The sequence below is a fragment of the Rhea pennata genome, chromosome 5, assembly GCF_028389875.1.
Source record: "Rhea pennata isolate bPtePen1 chromosome 5, bPtePen1.pri, whole genome shotgun sequence".
NCBI lineage: Eukaryota > Metazoa > Chordata > Aves > Rheiformes > Rheidae > Rhea > Rhea pennata.
The window spans coordinates 353,496-372,264 of record NC_084667.1 but is presented as its reverse complement, the minus strand read 5'-3'; the positions used below and the strand labels follow the sequence as shown (position 1 = coordinate 372,264).

The 18,769-nt window shown below is 45.9% G+C and overlaps 1 protein-coding gene across 1 annotated transcript; it reads right to left on the bottom strand.

Annotated features, from left to right (window-relative positions):
- Window positions 1-3,442: 3,442 nt before the first annotated feature.
- Window positions 3,443-7,029, bottom strand: IRF2BPL (interferon regulatory factor 2 binding protein like). Its single transcript, XM_062577855.1, has one exon. The coding sequence runs from the start codon at window positions 6,413-6,415 to the stop codon at window positions 4,193-4,195; it is 2,223 nt and encodes a 740-aa protein (XP_062433839.1). The 5' UTR covers window positions 6,416-7,029; the 3' UTR covers window positions 3,443-4,192.
- Window positions 7,030-18,769: the final 11,740 nt, after the last annotated feature.

Genomic DNA, 18,769 nt, shown 5'->3' with positions numbered 1-18,769 from the left:
AGGCACGCAGCAGGAAGACCTTGCCTGCAATTCTCTTCACATCACCCCATCAACAGAGGCACTCCCCTTCCTCATCTGCATTACAGGTTTTAATGAAGCGACTGAAACAACAAAATCTCGGTACAGAGTTTTCAGAGACCTTGAAAATAAACCCAGCATTTTTATGCAGTATCTGTTTCTACACACGATGGTATAACTATGCCCTCTGCATCTTCCAGGGGATGACTGTAAGGACAACTATGTAGGTATAGAGCTATGTTTTGGGTAGAAAATGCATGCTGTAATGTATTCTGATGGCTGAACGCCAAGGGGGAAGCTGTTCTGCTTCAAGAATAGCCTTACAAGAGTCAGCATTACAGTGACAGTTCAGTATTCTGCTGCAAATCTACAGGATGTGTCACTTTGGCAGAGAAAGAGGCTGCTAATGCACAACACAAACCACCCTGCTATGAATGGAGAATGGCTGCATACCACCACCAAAAAAAAAGAAAAAAGAAAAGGCAAGAACTGGAGAAGGGGGAAGCTGCAAAGCGACTCCTGCATAGTAAGCTGGGAACTGAAGAGACAAAGCCCTTTTCCTTGAGGAGAAGAAAAACTCATCTCGCAAGACATGTAAAGAAGTAAAGACAACCCTTTTCCAGTGACTACCGCAGCTTTGCAAAGCTGTGCTGGCAGCCAGCCTATTTGAAGAGACAGCAGTTTCAAAACAACGTTAGTCTTCACTAGTTTGGAGCTCAGATGTTGAAGGGAGGGAGGGGGAGGAAGAGCGTGCTTGTATGCATAACATTGCTATGCAAATAAAAAAGGTAACAAGAATTGCACTAAATGATACCAGTTAGCACTGGAGAACTCAAGGCTCCTGGTCGAACTGTGTAGTATTTTCCCCAAATGGACATATCATCTCTTCACTGCACAAACACTTCCATCTCCAGCTCACACAGAGCTGCCAACGCTTAAAAACACAAACATCAAGTGACACACGTGTTCTAACCCATTTCTTAGAAAATAACGCTGCAGAGCTATTAAAAGAAATGTCAAGAATAATCTGACTGGAAAAAAAATCTCCTTGGGAAAATAAACCATTTAAATACTTCCTTATTACAAGAAGGAATGAGAGCACAACAAATGACCATCTGGGTAAACAACCTCACATACATGATTTATTCAGGCAAACATTTGGCTTTACCTTAAATAACTGGCAAATATGGGAGAGAGGAGCATTACTGTAAAATACAGAAATCAACTGAATCTCTGTTACTGAGATCACTCTACAGCTTCCCTTTCCCCCTCCTCGAAAAGAGGTTACAGCTTGTTTGTCAGCTGTGGGCATCTTCAAAAAGAGAAAAGCCTATGGAGTGGGTTCAAAGAAATGCTGGCTAATATGCCCAGACTGGCTGTTTAATGAGCCGGAGTAAAATAAAAGGTCACATGGTTACAAAAAAACATCCATACAACAAATGCCCTGTAGCTATGGTTAACTTTAATTAACTGCAGTATTACAATTTATTTCAGGTTTATTTTCCACGTTATGCTCACTGCCCCTTAACTTTGCTTTGCCTGCTAAAAATCCAACTGAGGTTCTCACAAGTGGACTTATGTTTTAAAAATTCTAACTCCTAAAAGCTTTTAAAGAATGCTTCTCAAATAAAGAAATCCACCAAACTGAGCTCTCTTTAACTCGAACTATTGATGTCTGATTTAAAGATTAGAAGAGCAGATCTGTTTATATAAATCAGGGTATTCACACTTCTGTGACAAAATTAGTTGCTGAATAACCGGTAGTTCTTCTGTTTTAATGGCAGTTGCAATTCACACATGAATATTACTTCTCTCTCTACTAGGGTTAAAGTCAAATTTCATCGATGTGTAGGATTTTTTGCTCTGTGAGTCAATAACCACAATTTTAATCCCCCTATCTGTTGATCTGAAAATAGAATTGCTGTGTCGTTAACTGCATGTTTAAAAATAATTTAAATTAGGATCAGTACAAATCCAGCATCTCCCAAAAGTATAATTTGTATCCTATAATTAACTCAAAACATTCTTTCTGTGCGTTATTCACTCAAGTTCATTACATCAATGTACAACAATAGGTTATGAGATTTTTAAGTACCTACATATCACTTGGCAGAATAAAAAAATACAAAATACAAGGTCGTTATCTAAAATCACAAATACGGAGATGTCAGAGAACAACTCAGAACATAAGCCCCCTTGCACACACACAGAATATCTGGGCTCTGTACCTACACACAAGCGAGCAGAGACCCAAAGCACACTAAGCATACAAGGTTTCCACCATTTCATTTATCCCTTCCACCAGGTATACAAACAGAAAATGCCTGGTTAACAGTAACTAGATACCAAGTGTCATTTAGACTTTTTAAAAGTACCTCTTCACATCATAGTGTTGTTTTTTTCATGGATCCTTAATGTTCAGTAAAATCCAGATATAATAAACTATGACACTGTTGCATTCAGAATATCTCTATTCTATTACTCAAACTGCAAAGGATTTGTGTACTGCTGCTGTTTGCGTTTAGGGATTTCTATCTTTCCTCCATTTGCCTCACTGGAAAGGACAAAGTTCACACTAGGTTTGTTTGCATTTTCTAGCCAATGTGAGGCCTGTGTATTTACTTTGCCTTTTGAGCACCTAATAGGTATTCCACAGCTCATCAATCTGCAGAAAATGCAAATATCATATAATATACTTAATTATACAACGAATCACAGACAATCCTTGCCAGAAGGAATGCATTTCAATTCAATGCTTTAAGGCAGCTTCCTCCACCTCAATACACAACACAGCCCCTGAAACTGTTCACCAACTCAGCTTATCAATCTTAAACCAATGTCTGAAAGAGGTAGCCATCCACCAGCTGCAACACCAACTACAGAAGCTGTCAGCCCCCACCACACATTTTTGTGCTGTGCTCAGCTACAGTCCTACATTATCAAGAGTCTAGGTCTAACACTGACTGAGCTTCAAAAATCAATTTTATAATTATTAAAATTAACCACGTGATGCTGTTTTTTTGCAAAAAAAGGTTTAATCTCAAATTTCAAGCCTTATTAAATTGCATAAGCAATGGATGCATCCTGTATTGCAAACACTGTTTGCAGCTGGAGAGCTTTGGCGGGGGGGGGGGGGAGGAGAGGAAATGAGATGCAGAAACAGTAAATAGAAAATGCTTAGTCAGCAACTGTTACTGCAACATTAAAGGTGAAATGTAAATAGGCAAAGTGCCAAGATTTAGATAAGTTTGGTAACACCACCAACATCATCTTTGTACTATATTAATGTGAAAATGTGTGTACAAGTACCACAATTATCACAATGAACTACAGGCTCCTGATATAATTGAGACTTTAAAAAAGGCAGCATGGCTTGCATATGCTGCCTAAGTTCTGAGAAAAATAAAACTTGCTACTCAGGAAGTATTAATATCAATTGAATTTATTACAATTTACTAAGCTCCAAGGCACATTACAGTGTTCTGTTAACTACAGAAATGTATAAAGGACAAACAGAGCATGTTTTTCATGTACAGCATTTTGCTCTACTGTTCAAAAGCATCCGTGCATCAATAAAAGCAAAAACAAAAAACACATGAAGAGTAAAAACGTTCAGATCAATAGAAACAAACTGAAACATCTTCCTTACAAACTTGCAACAAAAAAACACCCTCCCCCCAGAGCCACCCCACCATTTTGCAAACAAAAAAACAAAAAACGAAAAGAAATAAAGTGAAAGACTAACACTCAGGGCTTGTAAAACATAAGCTGTCACCATTTTTGTAGCAATTTTTAGGCATCAACACTGGCCTTGGCAAAAAAAGAAAATTTTTTGTGTTTTTTTTTTTTTTTTTGCATTTTTCTTCTTTCAGAGAAGTGCATACATTTACAAAAATACACACCAGCAGCAGGTAATCGCTAAGGGCTATTAACTTTGTACCTAGCCAACACACTGCCAAAGAAATGAGAACAGGTATTATGTAGTAACCAAACAATATTATATTCTGTTTAACAAAAACCAGCTCTATCCTTCAAATGAAGAAGAGTACATACCTTTGTTTCAAAATATAGAAACATACGACGAAAATAATGTCTATACATAAGACTAACTTTTGCAGTTTGTTATATTCACAATTCTACATCTTCAGGAGTCTGAAGGGATTGGATTTCCTATTCAAGGGTCTCTCTCCTTTTTCACTTTAACGTCCCCAGCTAAAATGGTAGCGATCTCACCCTGCATAAATGCCCAAGGCACGTTGGAACCTACTAGGGGGCATTTCTCTCCGCTGGGGCAGTAGACTTCGCCGGTCGCCCCTTGAGCCTTGATGCTCTCTCTGGAACAAGGGAAGCAGAACTTGTGGCTGGGCACAGAGGGGCACTGAACAAAGTGGGTGTCCTCCAAGCGTTCGTGGCAGATGGTGCAGCACAGGGGCCCGCTGTTGGCCATGGGGGAGTCCGGAATGTTTTGGGGGTGCACTTGGTCCATGGCGGGGTGGGTGCTGGGGGGAGGAGGGGCCACTTGCAGGTTCATGTCCCCGTTGCGGGAGGCCAGGCGGCGCTGGCCCGGCACAGAGGCTGGCGACACGGGGCTGCTGCTGTTCCTGCGGGTGGACGTGGTGGAGTGCACAGAGCTGCCGTCCTTGGGCGAGTGGGCATTGCCCAGCGTGTCGGCCACCGACATAAGCGCGGCCATGGGGGACTGTCCGTTCTGGGGGGCGGACTCGGGCGGCGTGGTCCGGTTGGAGTGAGCCCCGAGGGGCGGCGGCGGCGGCGGGGGGCCCCCTCCGTGCACCGCCCCGAAGCCCCCGGCCGACATGGTGAGCTTGAGCGCTTCGCTCTGGCTGGCCATCCACTGCTGCCGCTGCTGCTCGTCGCTGAGCTTCAGAGCCCCCTCGGCCGAGTCCGAGGGCTCGGGAGACGCCTTCCTCTTGCGCATGGCCCCGCCACCACTGCCGCCGCCGCCGGCAGGGCCCCTGGAGGTGGCGGCGGCGCCCTGCGCCCCGGCGGCGGCGGCACTGGGCCGCGGCAGGCTCACCAGTGCCGTGGGCAGCATGGGGCAGCTGGCGTCCAGGTAGGGCTGCGGCAGCATGTCAGTGCCCACCAGCTCCTTGAAGAAGCGCACGGACTCAGGCAGCAGGTCCCCCAGGAGCCGCCAGTCGCCCGAGCCATGCTTCTTCTCGTACTCCAGGTACTTGAAGCCCGAGGAGAGGCCGCGGCCGAAGTCCTTCATGCAGTCCTGGTACATCTGCTTGGCCACGCCGGAGGCACTGGAGAAGACAGTGCCGGAGCCACTCGGGTACTCGATGAAGAGCTTCAGCTCATAGTCCATGCCCGGCTTGGACACAGCGTCAAAGGCAAATACACGGCCAAGCAGGGCGTGATCCTTCTTGAAGCGCACCTCGTAGGGGGTGCAGCCAGCCAGCGTGAGCAGCGTGTCCCGCACAATTTTGGGCTTGCTGGCCCACTCCTCAGCCCTGTTCCGCAAGCTCTCGCTGAGCTCGGCCAGCGCCTCCGCGTTGCGCTGCTTCTCCTTCAGCTCGCGCTCCTGGTCGCTGCTGGACACGGAGCCCGGCCGCTTGCCGCAGGCCTCGGAGGATGAGCCGCCACTGCCGCCAGCGCCGCCGACGCCGCAGGTGCCCCCCTGGGAGGAGGCGGGGGGAGCCGGCGGTGCCCCGCCGCCGCGGCCGCTCAGCCCGCCGTGCGGCGGCGGCAGCGGCACGCCGGAGGCGGCCGGCCCGTTCAGCAGGGTCTGTGGCAGCAGGCTGGGGGGCACGTTCATCTGGGCGCTGGCGGCCCCCGGCGGCAGCCCGGCCACCAGCCCCCCGTGCGCCCCGCGGCGGGAGGAGGACGAGGAGGACGAGGAGTTGGGGCTCTGCCGGTTGAGCTCCGGGGGCCCGTCCTCGGGCGGCTTGGGGAAGCCGTTGGGCCCTCCCAGCCCGTTGGGCAGACGGGCACCGTGGCTGCCGCCCAGGCTGCCCGGCGGCGGCGGGTACTCAAAGCGGCTGCGCTGCTCGGCCGCCGCGGCGCTGAGCCCGTAGCGCTCCAGGCTGGACGGGGGCAGCCCCGCCGAGGCTGCCTTGGAGGAGGCGTCCACATGGTTGAGCTGCTGCTGGGCCGCCGCCGCCGCCGCCGCCGCTTCCTTGGCGGAGAGCGACACCGCCTTGACGCCGACCGGCGGCGGGGGGCCCGGGGAGCGGCCGTCCTGGAAGCAGCCGTGCGCCCGCTTCAGCTGCCGGGCCGTCTCGATCACGAACTCGATGCGGTCGGCGCCCTCGTAGTTGACGCAGCCGCGGCACACGGGCTCCGTGAAGTCCCAGATCATGGCCCAGGGCATTCGCGGCAGGTCGCACAGGTAGCACGACTGCCTCCGCGACGACGACACCTGCGCGGCGGACATGGTGCCGGTGGCCAGGGGAGCTGCCGCTGCCGCTGCCCGCGGGGAAGGGGGCTGGCTGGGTCCTCCCCCCCGCGCGGGGGAGGCGCGGGTGGCTCCCCGTACCTGGTCCTGTCGCCCCTTTCGGCAGGGGGGTCGGCCGCGCTCAGCTCACTCCTGCCGCCGGCGGAGGCTTCTTCTGCCTCGTCCTGACGCTGCGGCCCCAGCGGGGTGGGGAGCCGCGTCTACCGCTCCTCCGGGGGGCTGCGGTGGGGGTCGCCTTCTAGCCGCTTCTCTCTGCCTGCGCTGCTCCTCCTCCGGGAGGAGGCGGGGGTGCACGGAGGAAGATGGGGGGGTCGCCTTCCACGCGCCGCGGCTGCCTCGCGAGCTCGCCCCTCGCCGCGCGCCGGCCCACGCTGCGGGCGGGAGAGCGCACCCACACGGAGCTGTCCGGCCGCGGGAGCGGCGCGGCGGCGGCTCCCGGGCGCCGGCGGTGCGGGAGCGGGAGCGGGAGCGGGAGCGGCCCGGGGCGGCGGCGGCGGCAGCGTGGCGAGCGGCGCCGCCTGCTCCTCACTCACATCCTCGCCGCTGCTCGCAGCCCAAGCGCGGGATGCTGCGCGCCGCCGCGCGAGCCTGCGCGCCCCCTCCGCCGCGCCGCGCCGCGCCGCGCTCCCTCCGCGCCGCCCCTCCTCCGCGCTCCCGGCCCGGCCCGGCCCGGCCCGGCTGCGCCGGGCGGGGCCGCGTCACCGCCGAGCGCCCGCCCCCCGCTCCCCTCCCCCGCTGGCGGCGCGGAGCCACTTGTTGCGCGGGGCGCGCATGCCCGGCGCCCTGCCCGCGCCGCCCTGCGCGCCCGGCGGCCGGGCACCGCGGGCCGCGCCGCAGCTCCGCGGCCGGCCGCGCCGGCGCAGCGTCCGCCTGCCCCTTCCCGGCCGAGCTCCCCGAGCCCCGGCGCCTCGTGCCCAGGCCCGAGCGCCCGCGGACCGTCCCGCTTCGCCCCGCGACAGCTGCGCGGCGTCCCGCCGCCGAGGCTTTCCGCGGGATTTCCGCGCGCGGCGGCGGCCGCGGCAGGCGTGTGGGGGATCCCTCGCTAATGTCTGATTCCGTGCTGCTCTCTCAGCGATCCCGGTGACAGAGTGACACAGTTTCAGTGAGCCCGAGACATCGGAAGCTCTTCCGCTTTTGATTTGTTTAAATCAGCCATTTTGCTGAGTGTTTAGGGCTGGGCTGGGAAAGAAAGCGCGGCGCGCTGCTCAGGGTTGTAAGGGAGGCCAGGCAGGTGAGCAATCGCTGTGATCTCATCTCGCTAACGCAGAGGGATGCAGGATTTCCCCAGCGCTGTGAGAGTACAGGGCTTTTTCTATTTCGCCTCTTAAATAGCTTGCTAACATTTGCATAACAGTGGTAACAGTCAAATTACTCAAAGCAGCGTCGATTCATGCAAATAAGTCGTGAACTGATTTCACACGGAGGAAAATGAGGCAAAGCGAAGCGGCTCTGCCGCCGACGGCGATCCCGAAAGTTGCCCGCTCGCCGCCCGCCTCCGCGGTCACGCTGATGCCCACGCTCGACAGGAGGGGCTACGCACAACCCACTCGTATGCTCGCTGCAGTCGGTCTCTGCTTTTGCAAACACCGGAACTGCTGTCCACTTCCAAAGAATAATAAACTTTCCCTGCCGGGACTCGACTGCGAGGGGGCGCGCAGGCTGCTCGGCGCGCAGCGCGTTGCGCCACTCGCGCGCACTCGGGTCGCGCGCGGTCCTCGGTGCCCGGGGACCGGCTCCCGCCGGGGACTCCGCGTCACGCGCGGGACGTGCAGGCTCTCCCAGCGAGGCTCCGCGGGACACATTTCTTCCTTTCAGTATTTCTTCGTCGTTCCTTTGTTGCTTAAAACGCCGAAAAATGTCCATTACCGTTTTCCCCTCCACGCTTTAAAGGGACTCCAGATTTCCATGGCACGGCGCCACATCTCCCCCGTATGCGTGCACACACCCTCCCTCCGGCGATTTAGCACCGAGTATGAAAGATACCTTGTATTCTGTTAATGACATTTCAAAACTCACATGACTAAACGTTGTTTCCTCAAATAATTCCATTCCTTTCATATCCCCAATGCATCTCACTTCCATTTTTAGTTGTCTAAAACGTTTTATATGTGTCTAGTTATAATCTATAAAGCTGGCAAATGAATTTGATATGTATGTGATCTGAATTATTTTAAAAGGAAAGCTTAATTAAATGCATACACCAAAGTTACAGAAATGGTAGAAGCAGATAAAATATAGTAAGAAAACCAATTCTGATGAAGTGACTTTTTTTACAGACTCTTGCAGAAGCAGCAAGTAGAGATAGGAAACTCTCTGAAATATCTGAATCTTCTATATGCAAATGGCTGAAGAAGATGAGCTAAAGTAGACTGGATTTCACACTTACAAATTTCACATATAAAACTGTGGACGTTACAGATGCTTTGCAGAAGCAAGCTTCTAGTAAGGCAGACAAAAGCTGGTTAAAGTCAAAGTCTTTGCTTTCAGCCATAGTAGTTTAATGATGGCTGTAGGATTTCTACATTAATATGACTTGACTAAACAAGCATGTGTTCACTCTGATTCATACTAGAAGGTCAGCTCCTCTCCCTTTACTGCCCTGTGTTGATCTTCACATGAGAAGCAGAACGGGGCTCTGGGATAAGGTCAGCCTCTGCTTGAAAACTCAGGTTGATAGAGCTGAGGCTTTCCTCTTCATCCTGAATGTCTGCAAATACAGAACTGCAGAATATCCCGACTGTATTTCAATCCCTGGCTTGTACAAACACAACAAATGACAAGGCACTCTGCCTGAACCACCCCTTACCCTGGCTCCTCACTCCTCTAAATCCTCCTGCAAGAAAGGCCTTTTTTGGTAACGCTCACCTCACAGTAACAGACAGACTTCTTGGCTCACAAGAGGAGTCTTTATAGTGGGTGTAAATAATAATCACCTTAGATATAATCTAGCCTCAGAAAACCATTTTCAGGTGCTGTCAACTCCCTTTATAGTTTGTGAATAGAAAAAAAATGCAGAGATTAGCATCTGTGACCCAGCCAAACTACCTTTACTTTTACTTGAAGGATACATAGTCATGGAAATATGTTTGCTTTTCCGTAATGATTAAACCTTGATTTAAACTTTGGTCATGGGCACATACTGTACCATTACGCAAGCAGCACTTAAGGATGAAGTGTCAGCATAGCAACGATATGGCTAGCAGTACTGGTGATCTCCGCAAAGCTGATTGATGAAGAGAACTGTAATGTAAATGCAAATAAATGCCGTGCTGTGGCACCTTCACAGGGAACAAGTTGTCAGTATCAATCTAATCTGTTAGGGGAAAATAGATTGAGCGATGGCAAAGCTAAAATCTATGGCAGCACTCTTCCTGCAAGAGTAGCAGTGTGCCTTTCTGCTCACCTTCCATCTTTCCTGTCCTTTGCCATGCGAATGGCGGGGCAGGAGCAATCCAGATCAGTCTTGCTGGATTTATGCTAAACATGTCTGGTGTTTATTTAGCTCTGAAATAATCCAGGAATTAAAATTACATTTGGAGGAGGAAAAGAGGAAGTCCAAACAATGAAACCATTCAGGTGCCTGATCTGTCTAGATGAAAGAAAGAAGCAAGCAAACAGAAAATAACGTAAGAAAAAACAGACGGTAGCTTGTTTAGTAAGAGGGAGGGGAGCGCAAGGAGGGACTCAGCCAGAGCAGCGAACAATTGATACATATGTATTTCTTTTTGCGCAGAAACACCAGTCAGCACTTTGGCTGCAACATTAGGGATTCTGCATAGATTGCCCAAAGTTTACGACCTGTCAGCAGCCCCAATGGCCAAGGAATATAATCTTCACTATCTGAGGTAAAATCTACTAACTCCTTCCTTTCAGTGCTAGGATAAAATGTTACCATCCAGTAATTCCTTTCCTTTATTCCTATTACCCACTTTATTTTGAAGTACACACGCACACATACATCTGTGTAACATTAAAACAGCAAGTGAAACTGGGATTTAAAAAGAGGAAACAACGATCATAAGAGGCACGGAGTGTGTAAATAGAAACTGGCCAGCACCTTTCTTAGAGCAACTTGCAGGTATGGGAAGCAGAGGGTGCAATGCACCACGAAGAACAGAAGAACGACAGAACCTATGGCCAGGCCAGCTGGGCTTTGTTCTGTGTCATTATCGCGCATTAGCTTCCAAAATACTAGGGTTATTATTGATTTTGATGCAGAAGGAGTATTGTTTATTATTGATCAGCAGTCCAGTGTTAATTATGAGGAATATAGAACAGTCCCAAAGTTTGCAAGCAGTAATAATCAGGAAGGAGCCCATGATCTCAGCAGTTTGGGAACCAACAGTCTTGCTCTAAATGCTCACAGCCTGGTAATACATTTAACTCCTTCCTGCTCGCTGTATGAGGTTTTGGCACATAGCTAGTGCAGCAGTCACAGCAGCTAGTTTTTCTAGAGGCACTTACCTGCAGAAAGGGCTCTTTCCTCGGTGGTGAAAACAGCAAGCCACAGCTGAAAAAAAAATACAAGAAGCAGAAAGGAAGAGCACTCTCAAGAGTATGAATTACATGGATTTACCTCGATACTGCAAATAAAATAAAATCCATCATAATCAAATTACTGGCTTCAAAACAACACAGAGATTAGCAATGAATGGAACAGTTGGTAGTAAAGGGATCTATTCATGAAATCAAAACACAAACGGTCCAGGAAGAGGTGCAGAATTTTGTCAAATTAAAAGTTAAACAACATTGTCTTGTACTAGGAGCTGCCAGGAAGTGTCAAAACACTTAATTACAAAGAATGGGAGTGTACTTGGGTGTTTCTGTTTATCATTTCAGTTCTCTTCACATTATAGTCCTTTTTTTTCCCTAACATTTTTCAGGTATTGAGTCTTGTTGACAGATGAAGAACCTACCACTTTCCCACTGAGGACTTCTTCCTCCCCCCCTCCCCCCCCCCCCCGCCTTTAACCTGCAGCACTGACACACTTCTTAACTGACATTTCCCTGTCATGTTTTCTGTTTTTACCGTCCACATTTCTCCTTTCCACTCCCTTCTGTGCTAGAGCACACAGCATGACCCTCGCTTGGCCAGGACACATCACTGACGCAGGTCGCCCTGCCTGGAAGCCCAGATGCCGAGGAGGGTGCCAGGCTCCGACCCACATGCACAGCCAAGATAACTTGCAGCCTCGTGACCACACAAATCTCTCATTTCTGCCCTGGAAAGTTACGGCTTTTCTTTGAGATCCACCCCGAACCGATTTTTATACAGCTATTTTTATGGGTTTAAAACTCGTCTGAGAGCTCAGATTTCTGTACGTTAACCTTTGCCAAATCTTACAGTGCAAAATAAGACACCTATGATTAATTCTGCCTGCTCCGCAAGGGACTAAGTGACTGGATAGCATGTTTAATGCTAGATACGCAGAGGCTGGGTTCTCCACTGTTGTTATTTTTGCTTTATCCCTGGACTGTTTTCGTCTTACATCCTGTGGATGTAGTAAACAATCAACAATAATGAATCAACTGAATCAGTACATTTTTAAGGCTATTCCCACTGAGAGCCACTTGCACTTTCGTGACAGTTAAGAATCTGCCAAACATTAGCTTAGTTACCAGCAAGACAGGCTCCCCCCCTCACTTCACCCCATACACAGATTGTTTATCAAAACGTGCTGCCAAGAAAAATATCCCTGCTTTTGGCCTCCACCAGTGATTAATAACACTTGAGAACTGAACAAAACTTTACTGTGTTTTCCAAAAAAAAAAAAAAAAAAGAAAAGAAAAAGAAAAGAAAAGAAAACACATGGGAGGTGGGAAGGAGGAGGGGGGAAAGCCAATTAAAAAAAAGGAAGGGAAAGAAAGAAAGAGAGAGAAAGAAAGAAAGAAAGAAAGAATTGCACTATCTTAAGTTATTTCACGTTATAACCTCCTTTTCCTCTGTAACTAGGCCATCTGAAAGAATTAAACCACTTTTTCTCCAAGACTACATTAAAAATGCTGATTAATACTGTAACTGAAAGAAAGGATGTTATGGACACAGGATGAGGGTGAGAACAGAAAGGAGGAGGAAGGCAGTTCTTTTATTAGGACATATCAAGATGAGCTATGGGGGGAAACAGAGAGGAAAAAAGATCATTTACTTTCTTTTCAAAGACTGTTGGTAGAATTCCTAAGGGAGACTAAGTGCCAAAATTAACTGTCTTGGTGTATTACTTTTAGACACCACTGCCTGGGTGAATTAAGTCAAGTCTTCAAGCAGCAGCCAAAGATAGCTGCAAGCTGAACAAGAGGCACTACATTTCCTTGTTTTGTGGTGAAATTCACAAATTTGTGGAGATTGTCTTTGCTCTAGGGTTTTTTTCATCCCTCTTTCTCCTTCTGGGCTATTTTTGCTATTTTTTATTTGGCACTATAAATGTGTTTTGTAATGGGAAGGCAAGGTAAGAAACAAGCAATATTTTAAGAAAAACAAGAAAGGAAAAGTTAAAAAACATGTTCATATGTGCTTGCATGTATATTGTATCTATTTCTATGTAAACACATGTTATACACACATATATACGCATATATAAATCTTTTTTATAAGGTATTTTTCATTACTCTATACTCCAGAACATATTATTTGGTAAAATATAATAAACAGCTCCTGAACAGTGGGATATAGACTAGTGAAAGCAGTTTACTGAAATTAATGATGCTGGATTGAACCAAACCTTCCCTTTGGAATTAGTGCCAGACATAGTTTTCCTGAACTCTGTCCAACTGCCTGAGCGACAGACAATTTTCATTCTATTTGTGCTAAAGGCTTATGACTAGTGCTGGAAAATGAAGCCCTTGCCCTCGATCTCAGTGCAGATTAAAAAAAAAAAAGGCAGAACTGTGCCAATTTGTCTCCTCTGCCAATAGAACCCTTGTGCTTTGGGTAATGCAAAACAATAAAAAGTTCACATGAAAACTCTCCATTGAAAGGAAACCCACTAAGAGCCATGCATCCCTGCTACGTTCATCAGCCAGTTTCCGAGATTCTCACAATGTCAGCAAAATGCAGAGGGTAAGGGCAGAAAATATTTATCAGCCAGCAGTATCTACTCCTTTTTCTATTTCATGTCTCACTGTTGTGTATGACGATGATTGCTAAAGAATGCTCCACTGTAAATTACCATGCTTTCTTTTCTACTAACACTGATCTCCTTTACACCCTCGTATTGCATGCAAAATTTGCAGGGGGTTGTGCAGCCCCTGTTGTCAGAGTCCATTCTGTTCCTGAAGGATGAAATACACATTTGACACACACACACACACACACACACACACACACACACGGTTATAAACAGTGGCTATACTGTACTGCTGTCAGCCAACTAATCTGTGATTGCTTTTTCCTAGATTATTAATAAAATTAGAATCCCTAGCAGAAGGCGTTTGCTTTCATTGTACAGTCTGCACTTGTGACATGGTACATGTGGAAAATTTTGAGTGCACTGCAGTGAATGGTCTGGGGGTTAGTTTTTAGCTTCCGCTAAGCACCTGGCAGGCTGCCACTGCCGAGGGATTCTGGGAACTGAAAGGCTCCCGAGTACAAACTGCCAGCATTAAGCAGTCCTGACAGCTCTGCTCCTTCCACACTTGGCAGCAGTTCAAAGTGCTCTTTCATTTGAAAGGCTGGAAGGCTGCCATGTGCAATGCAGATTTGCTGTGCCTGCTCTCATAAGGAACTGATAAATGCCGTTGCTGTTGCCATGGGGACAGGAGGCTATCAGAATGGCCTTGTGATCTGCAGCCTCTCAGCTCTGCGGGGTTTTTTTTTCCCTCTTCCCTGAGATGGTGAAATAAATGTTCTAGAAAAGGTTAACTCTTGAAGGACAGGAAGTGCTGGTTTGAAAAGACAGGGTGAGGCTCCGTGCCTGGCTCTTCCAAAGTGCTGGGAACAAGATTAACACATACCTGCCAACTGTCCGTGTTTGGGAAGGACTGGCCTTGGGATTTTTTTAATGTCAGGAGGGAGGCAGACAGGCGGGGGGGGAGAAGGAGGAGAAGGAGGAGGAGGAGGAGGAGGAGGAAAGGCCTCCTCCCCACTTCGTCCCTTCAAAATTCTCTTCCAGTTCACGATTTCCCAATATCATTAAACATCTGCCCCCTTTCTTCCCCTCAGTGTCCCCACATACAGTTTTCAGATGTTGGTGGAAAATAATTAATTTACCACTGGATCTTGCAACATGCCAAATGCCTTTAGCTCTCATTAACATCACTGGACAGCTAGCAGGATTAGACCCATTATGTGGCCTCCATGTGTGGTTAATGTGGGTAAAAAGAATGAACAGTGTGATATAAAACTGCATGTTTAAAAGAGATCTTGGTGACAACACAAGTCCTGAGAGTGAATCTCTGCTCGTCCTAGTTCCCAAGATTAGAATAAACACAGCCATGAGCTATGCACAGTTTGAGTGTGTGTATAAATGAGTGTGCATATCTACTTCTGAAGATACAGATAAAGATATAGGTGGCAAATATTTTAGCCAGAATTTATACCTATTTTACTATGCATTCTTTTTTACACACTATTTTTTTTCTGCTGCAACAATAAATTTGGGTTCCCTAAAGACGTCTTGCTGCAGTTCAGTAAACTGAATGCTGCTTAAACAAGGCAAATTATGAGCATGACATTGCAGTGGGGAAGGGCAGACTGTGTCACTCCTCTCCCTGGCCACGCTGTGAGCTCCAGCACAGCACTTAGGAAGATCAATATGAGAACACAGCTGGGCTCAGAGAGCACACAGAAAAGCAACACACGTACATATAGTGACAGAAAACAAGAAAGATCATGTGGGGAATTTTGTTTATAGACTGGAATGTTATCAGTTTTGAGGGCTTTGCTTAAAACTGGTGAAAAAATCAAGAGCCTTCCAAATGAACAAATTTCCCCTTCCCTCCCTTATCTAAACATGGGTCTCTGCCCTTGAAAAATCGTATATTTTTATCTTTCCAATATATGAGAATTGTATTATATGAAATAGCACATTAAGATGGAAAAGACAGAAGGAAGTGAATCTCTACTCCACAAGCTTTCAACCCAAATTTGACAGATAGTCTGGTTAACCAGTTGATGGTAATCTGTAGCTTTTTCAAATAAGTACCATCAATCTTACTTATTTTAGTTTCACTTCACTTTAGTTTCACTATTATTTAGTGGATTCATTGTTTAAAAGCTTTTTGCCTGTGTATCTATCAAGCTAAAGTTTGAATGAAAAAAGTGCTCTTTTGAAAAACATACAAGGGATGTTATTTCAGAAACAACAAAGAAATATATACATATACACGCACACACACAGCATTTTACCTTTTATGAATTCAATTTTAGCTACTATTTTCAAACAGATTAAGGCACCTGTGATTCTGAGTTTCATATCTGATATTAAATTCTGCTGGTTAAAACAATCTGCATATGTAAATCTAGATAAAAGCTAGAAAAAAATATTTGCAAGGCCATTTCAAAATTGCAAATAACGTTGCATTTCACAGGCCTTTGCACCAGACCAAGCTAGGCCAAAGGAAATATTTCTTCTTGACTGCTTAGTTGTTTTGTTTTTTTTTTTTGTTTTGTTTTTTTTTTTTGTTTTGTTTTGTTTTGTTTTTGGTTTGTTTTTGTTTTTGGTTTTTTTAGCAAATAAATACAAGGTTAACTGTAATTCTACTGTAATTTCTTTACCTGATTCTCTCTGGGTCCTTGCCTATGGTTGTCATGGCAATTTGATAATTCTGGCTTGCTCTCTACATATTCTGCTTGTCTTACTAGATTTCCTGATTATTCAGAAAACTCTTTTTAAAAAACACTTCAGTGTCTCCCTCTCTGCCCCCCTTCTGGGCTCAGTCCTGCTTTTTCATTCCTCTAGCATAGAATAATGTGTATTACTTTGTTGCAAATCTACTATGGTGAACCTGTTCACTCCACTTACCTGAAAATGGAGATAATGAGATAAACATATATAGTAGAAGACTTCTTCCACTTTCTTTCATAGTCTATGATAGGGTATAGAGGCACAGTGTGGAAAGATAACTGTATAGAGATTTCTTCTAAGGTTCTTGGATCTTAATCTTATAGATAATATTTAGGGTTTAACTGCTGAATTTCTGACAGCAGAATCATGTATTTAACTGTTACTTTTTCAAGTATGACAGATACATTTGTATCTAGAGTAAGAGAATTAGACTATATTCTTGCAATATGATGGAGTAAGAGCTATATTTTTGTTCAGGGGTTCAGTGACAATTTATGCCAGAAGAAATAAATTGATCATGCTGTGAACACAACGGTGCAAGACAAAAAAAAATGGACACCGCTAAGTAAAATTTAGCTTGGGTACGTAGTTACAAAATGGTTTATGTCATTAAATATTTGTGCATCTTTTGAAAGTAGTCAGTGTTACATTATATATACATATTCTACATAAATATGTACTTTTTATATATATACACACACACACACATATATATATGAAAGTAGGCAAATCTGCTTTATTTTTTGGCAATTGTTCCCCCATGGCCGCTACATGTTTTCTGGGATAAAAATACAGAGCTACCATATGTACCTATGACAATTTTGAACAATTTGCTTGAAAATTCCATCCCCCATTCTTTCCTTTGTCTAGTCCCTGTACATTTAGCCTATCTGCTCCTCAAGGGTATGTATTTCACCGTGCTAATCCGTGCCTCACATAACTAAGCCCTACCATCGCAGAGAATTATTTCAAAGCAAATCATTCACCACTCAAAACTGAAACTATTGTCCAATTTATTATAATTTAGACCCAATAATTTCCACCGTGCACTGTTTTTCTGAAAGTATCTGTATCACAGGAATCTACAAATTCTACTGTCTCTTCCTTGGTAAAATAATATCTCTATTGCTTTAGTCTTCCTCTCTTTTTTCATTGGAAGGCACATTTGCATTTCTTTCTAAGTCAGTTTAATGCAATCATGCTGCTGGAATCTGTAAAGCGCTGGGCGCATCCCAAGCGCGGCAGCCGTCTCTGCGCCAGCCTGTGCCCAGGGCGCCTGTGATATCGTCTGACAGCTCGTGACATCACCTGCGCATCGCAAGACCCGCAAAGGCTGCTCTTCCTCCGTCACCGGGATTTAAAAGGTCTCACAGCTAGCACTTGGCAAATGACTGCAATGTTTCTACTTGATTTTAACTGTGAAAATGCAGCTAAAATACCTTTTATACATAGAAAAAAAGGAGCTATAAATCTAGTCGGAAGCTTTTCAGCCATCAAATCTTATTTTCTTCCTATTTCAAATTTAAAATTTCCGTTTTTGGTAAAATAAAAATGGCAAATTTTATCCAGTTCCGAGATAGTGTAATAAATCTGTAGTGAACACATTTTCTGATATGTGCTGAAACCTACGTATCTTCCATCACTACCGAGAAGAAGACAAGGTTTCAGTACATCACCTTTGGAACAGCTAATGTTAAAAATGTTCTTAAATTGACTTTAAATTCCTATTTGTTCATGTGTTTTTACAATGCAGACAGTGTAGAATCCCAATAGACCATATGCTTCATAACTAGCACAAAAACGATGGCCTCTGCCTCCTCAAAAAGAGATTGAACAGTGGAGTACTATATCTATATCTCATTCTGTTAATATCTAATTATTTTTACAGAATGTATGCAATTACATTTATTATTTCATTATGAGTGATCACAAATAATTACAAAGAAATTACAGTCTCAAAAGCAACCTACATGCTGGTGCTTTTTTTTCTTAAATTTTTGTTTGTTTATATATCTGCTAATTGATAAAATTCAGTAATCTGTAGGGATCCTACTGTTATTAGCGTAAATTATCAAAGTCTTGCCATACAAATTACCAAAGCTTTGCCATGCAAATATAATAGGCTCAGCAACTCCTTTTAAAAGTCAGTGTGCTCTAGTCCATTTTTTTATTACTGTTATCTTTAGTTCTGCAAAACCTTGGAACATTTCCCAGTCTGGATCTATAGAATGTTTCCCAGGAAAACGTATAAAGAGTCTGTGTTCTGATTTACTCTGTGTTGGCACTGCCTGTGTGCTTTTGGTGAGCTCGGTCTTTGAAGACCTAGCCCATGTATGGAGTCCAGTCAGGCTGAAAAATTTAGCAGTTGAGACATTTTACAATTCAAAATCTCTTTCAAACAAAGGTGTGGTTTAGCAGGACTGGCTGCTTCTGACCTCTTTCAGTCTCTTATTATTGCAGCTGCTGTGATGTAAGGCTGAGTACGGCAGAGCTAAAGTATCTGAGGCTCACAGAGAAATGCTGAGAACAGCTGTTTTACTGTAAACATTAA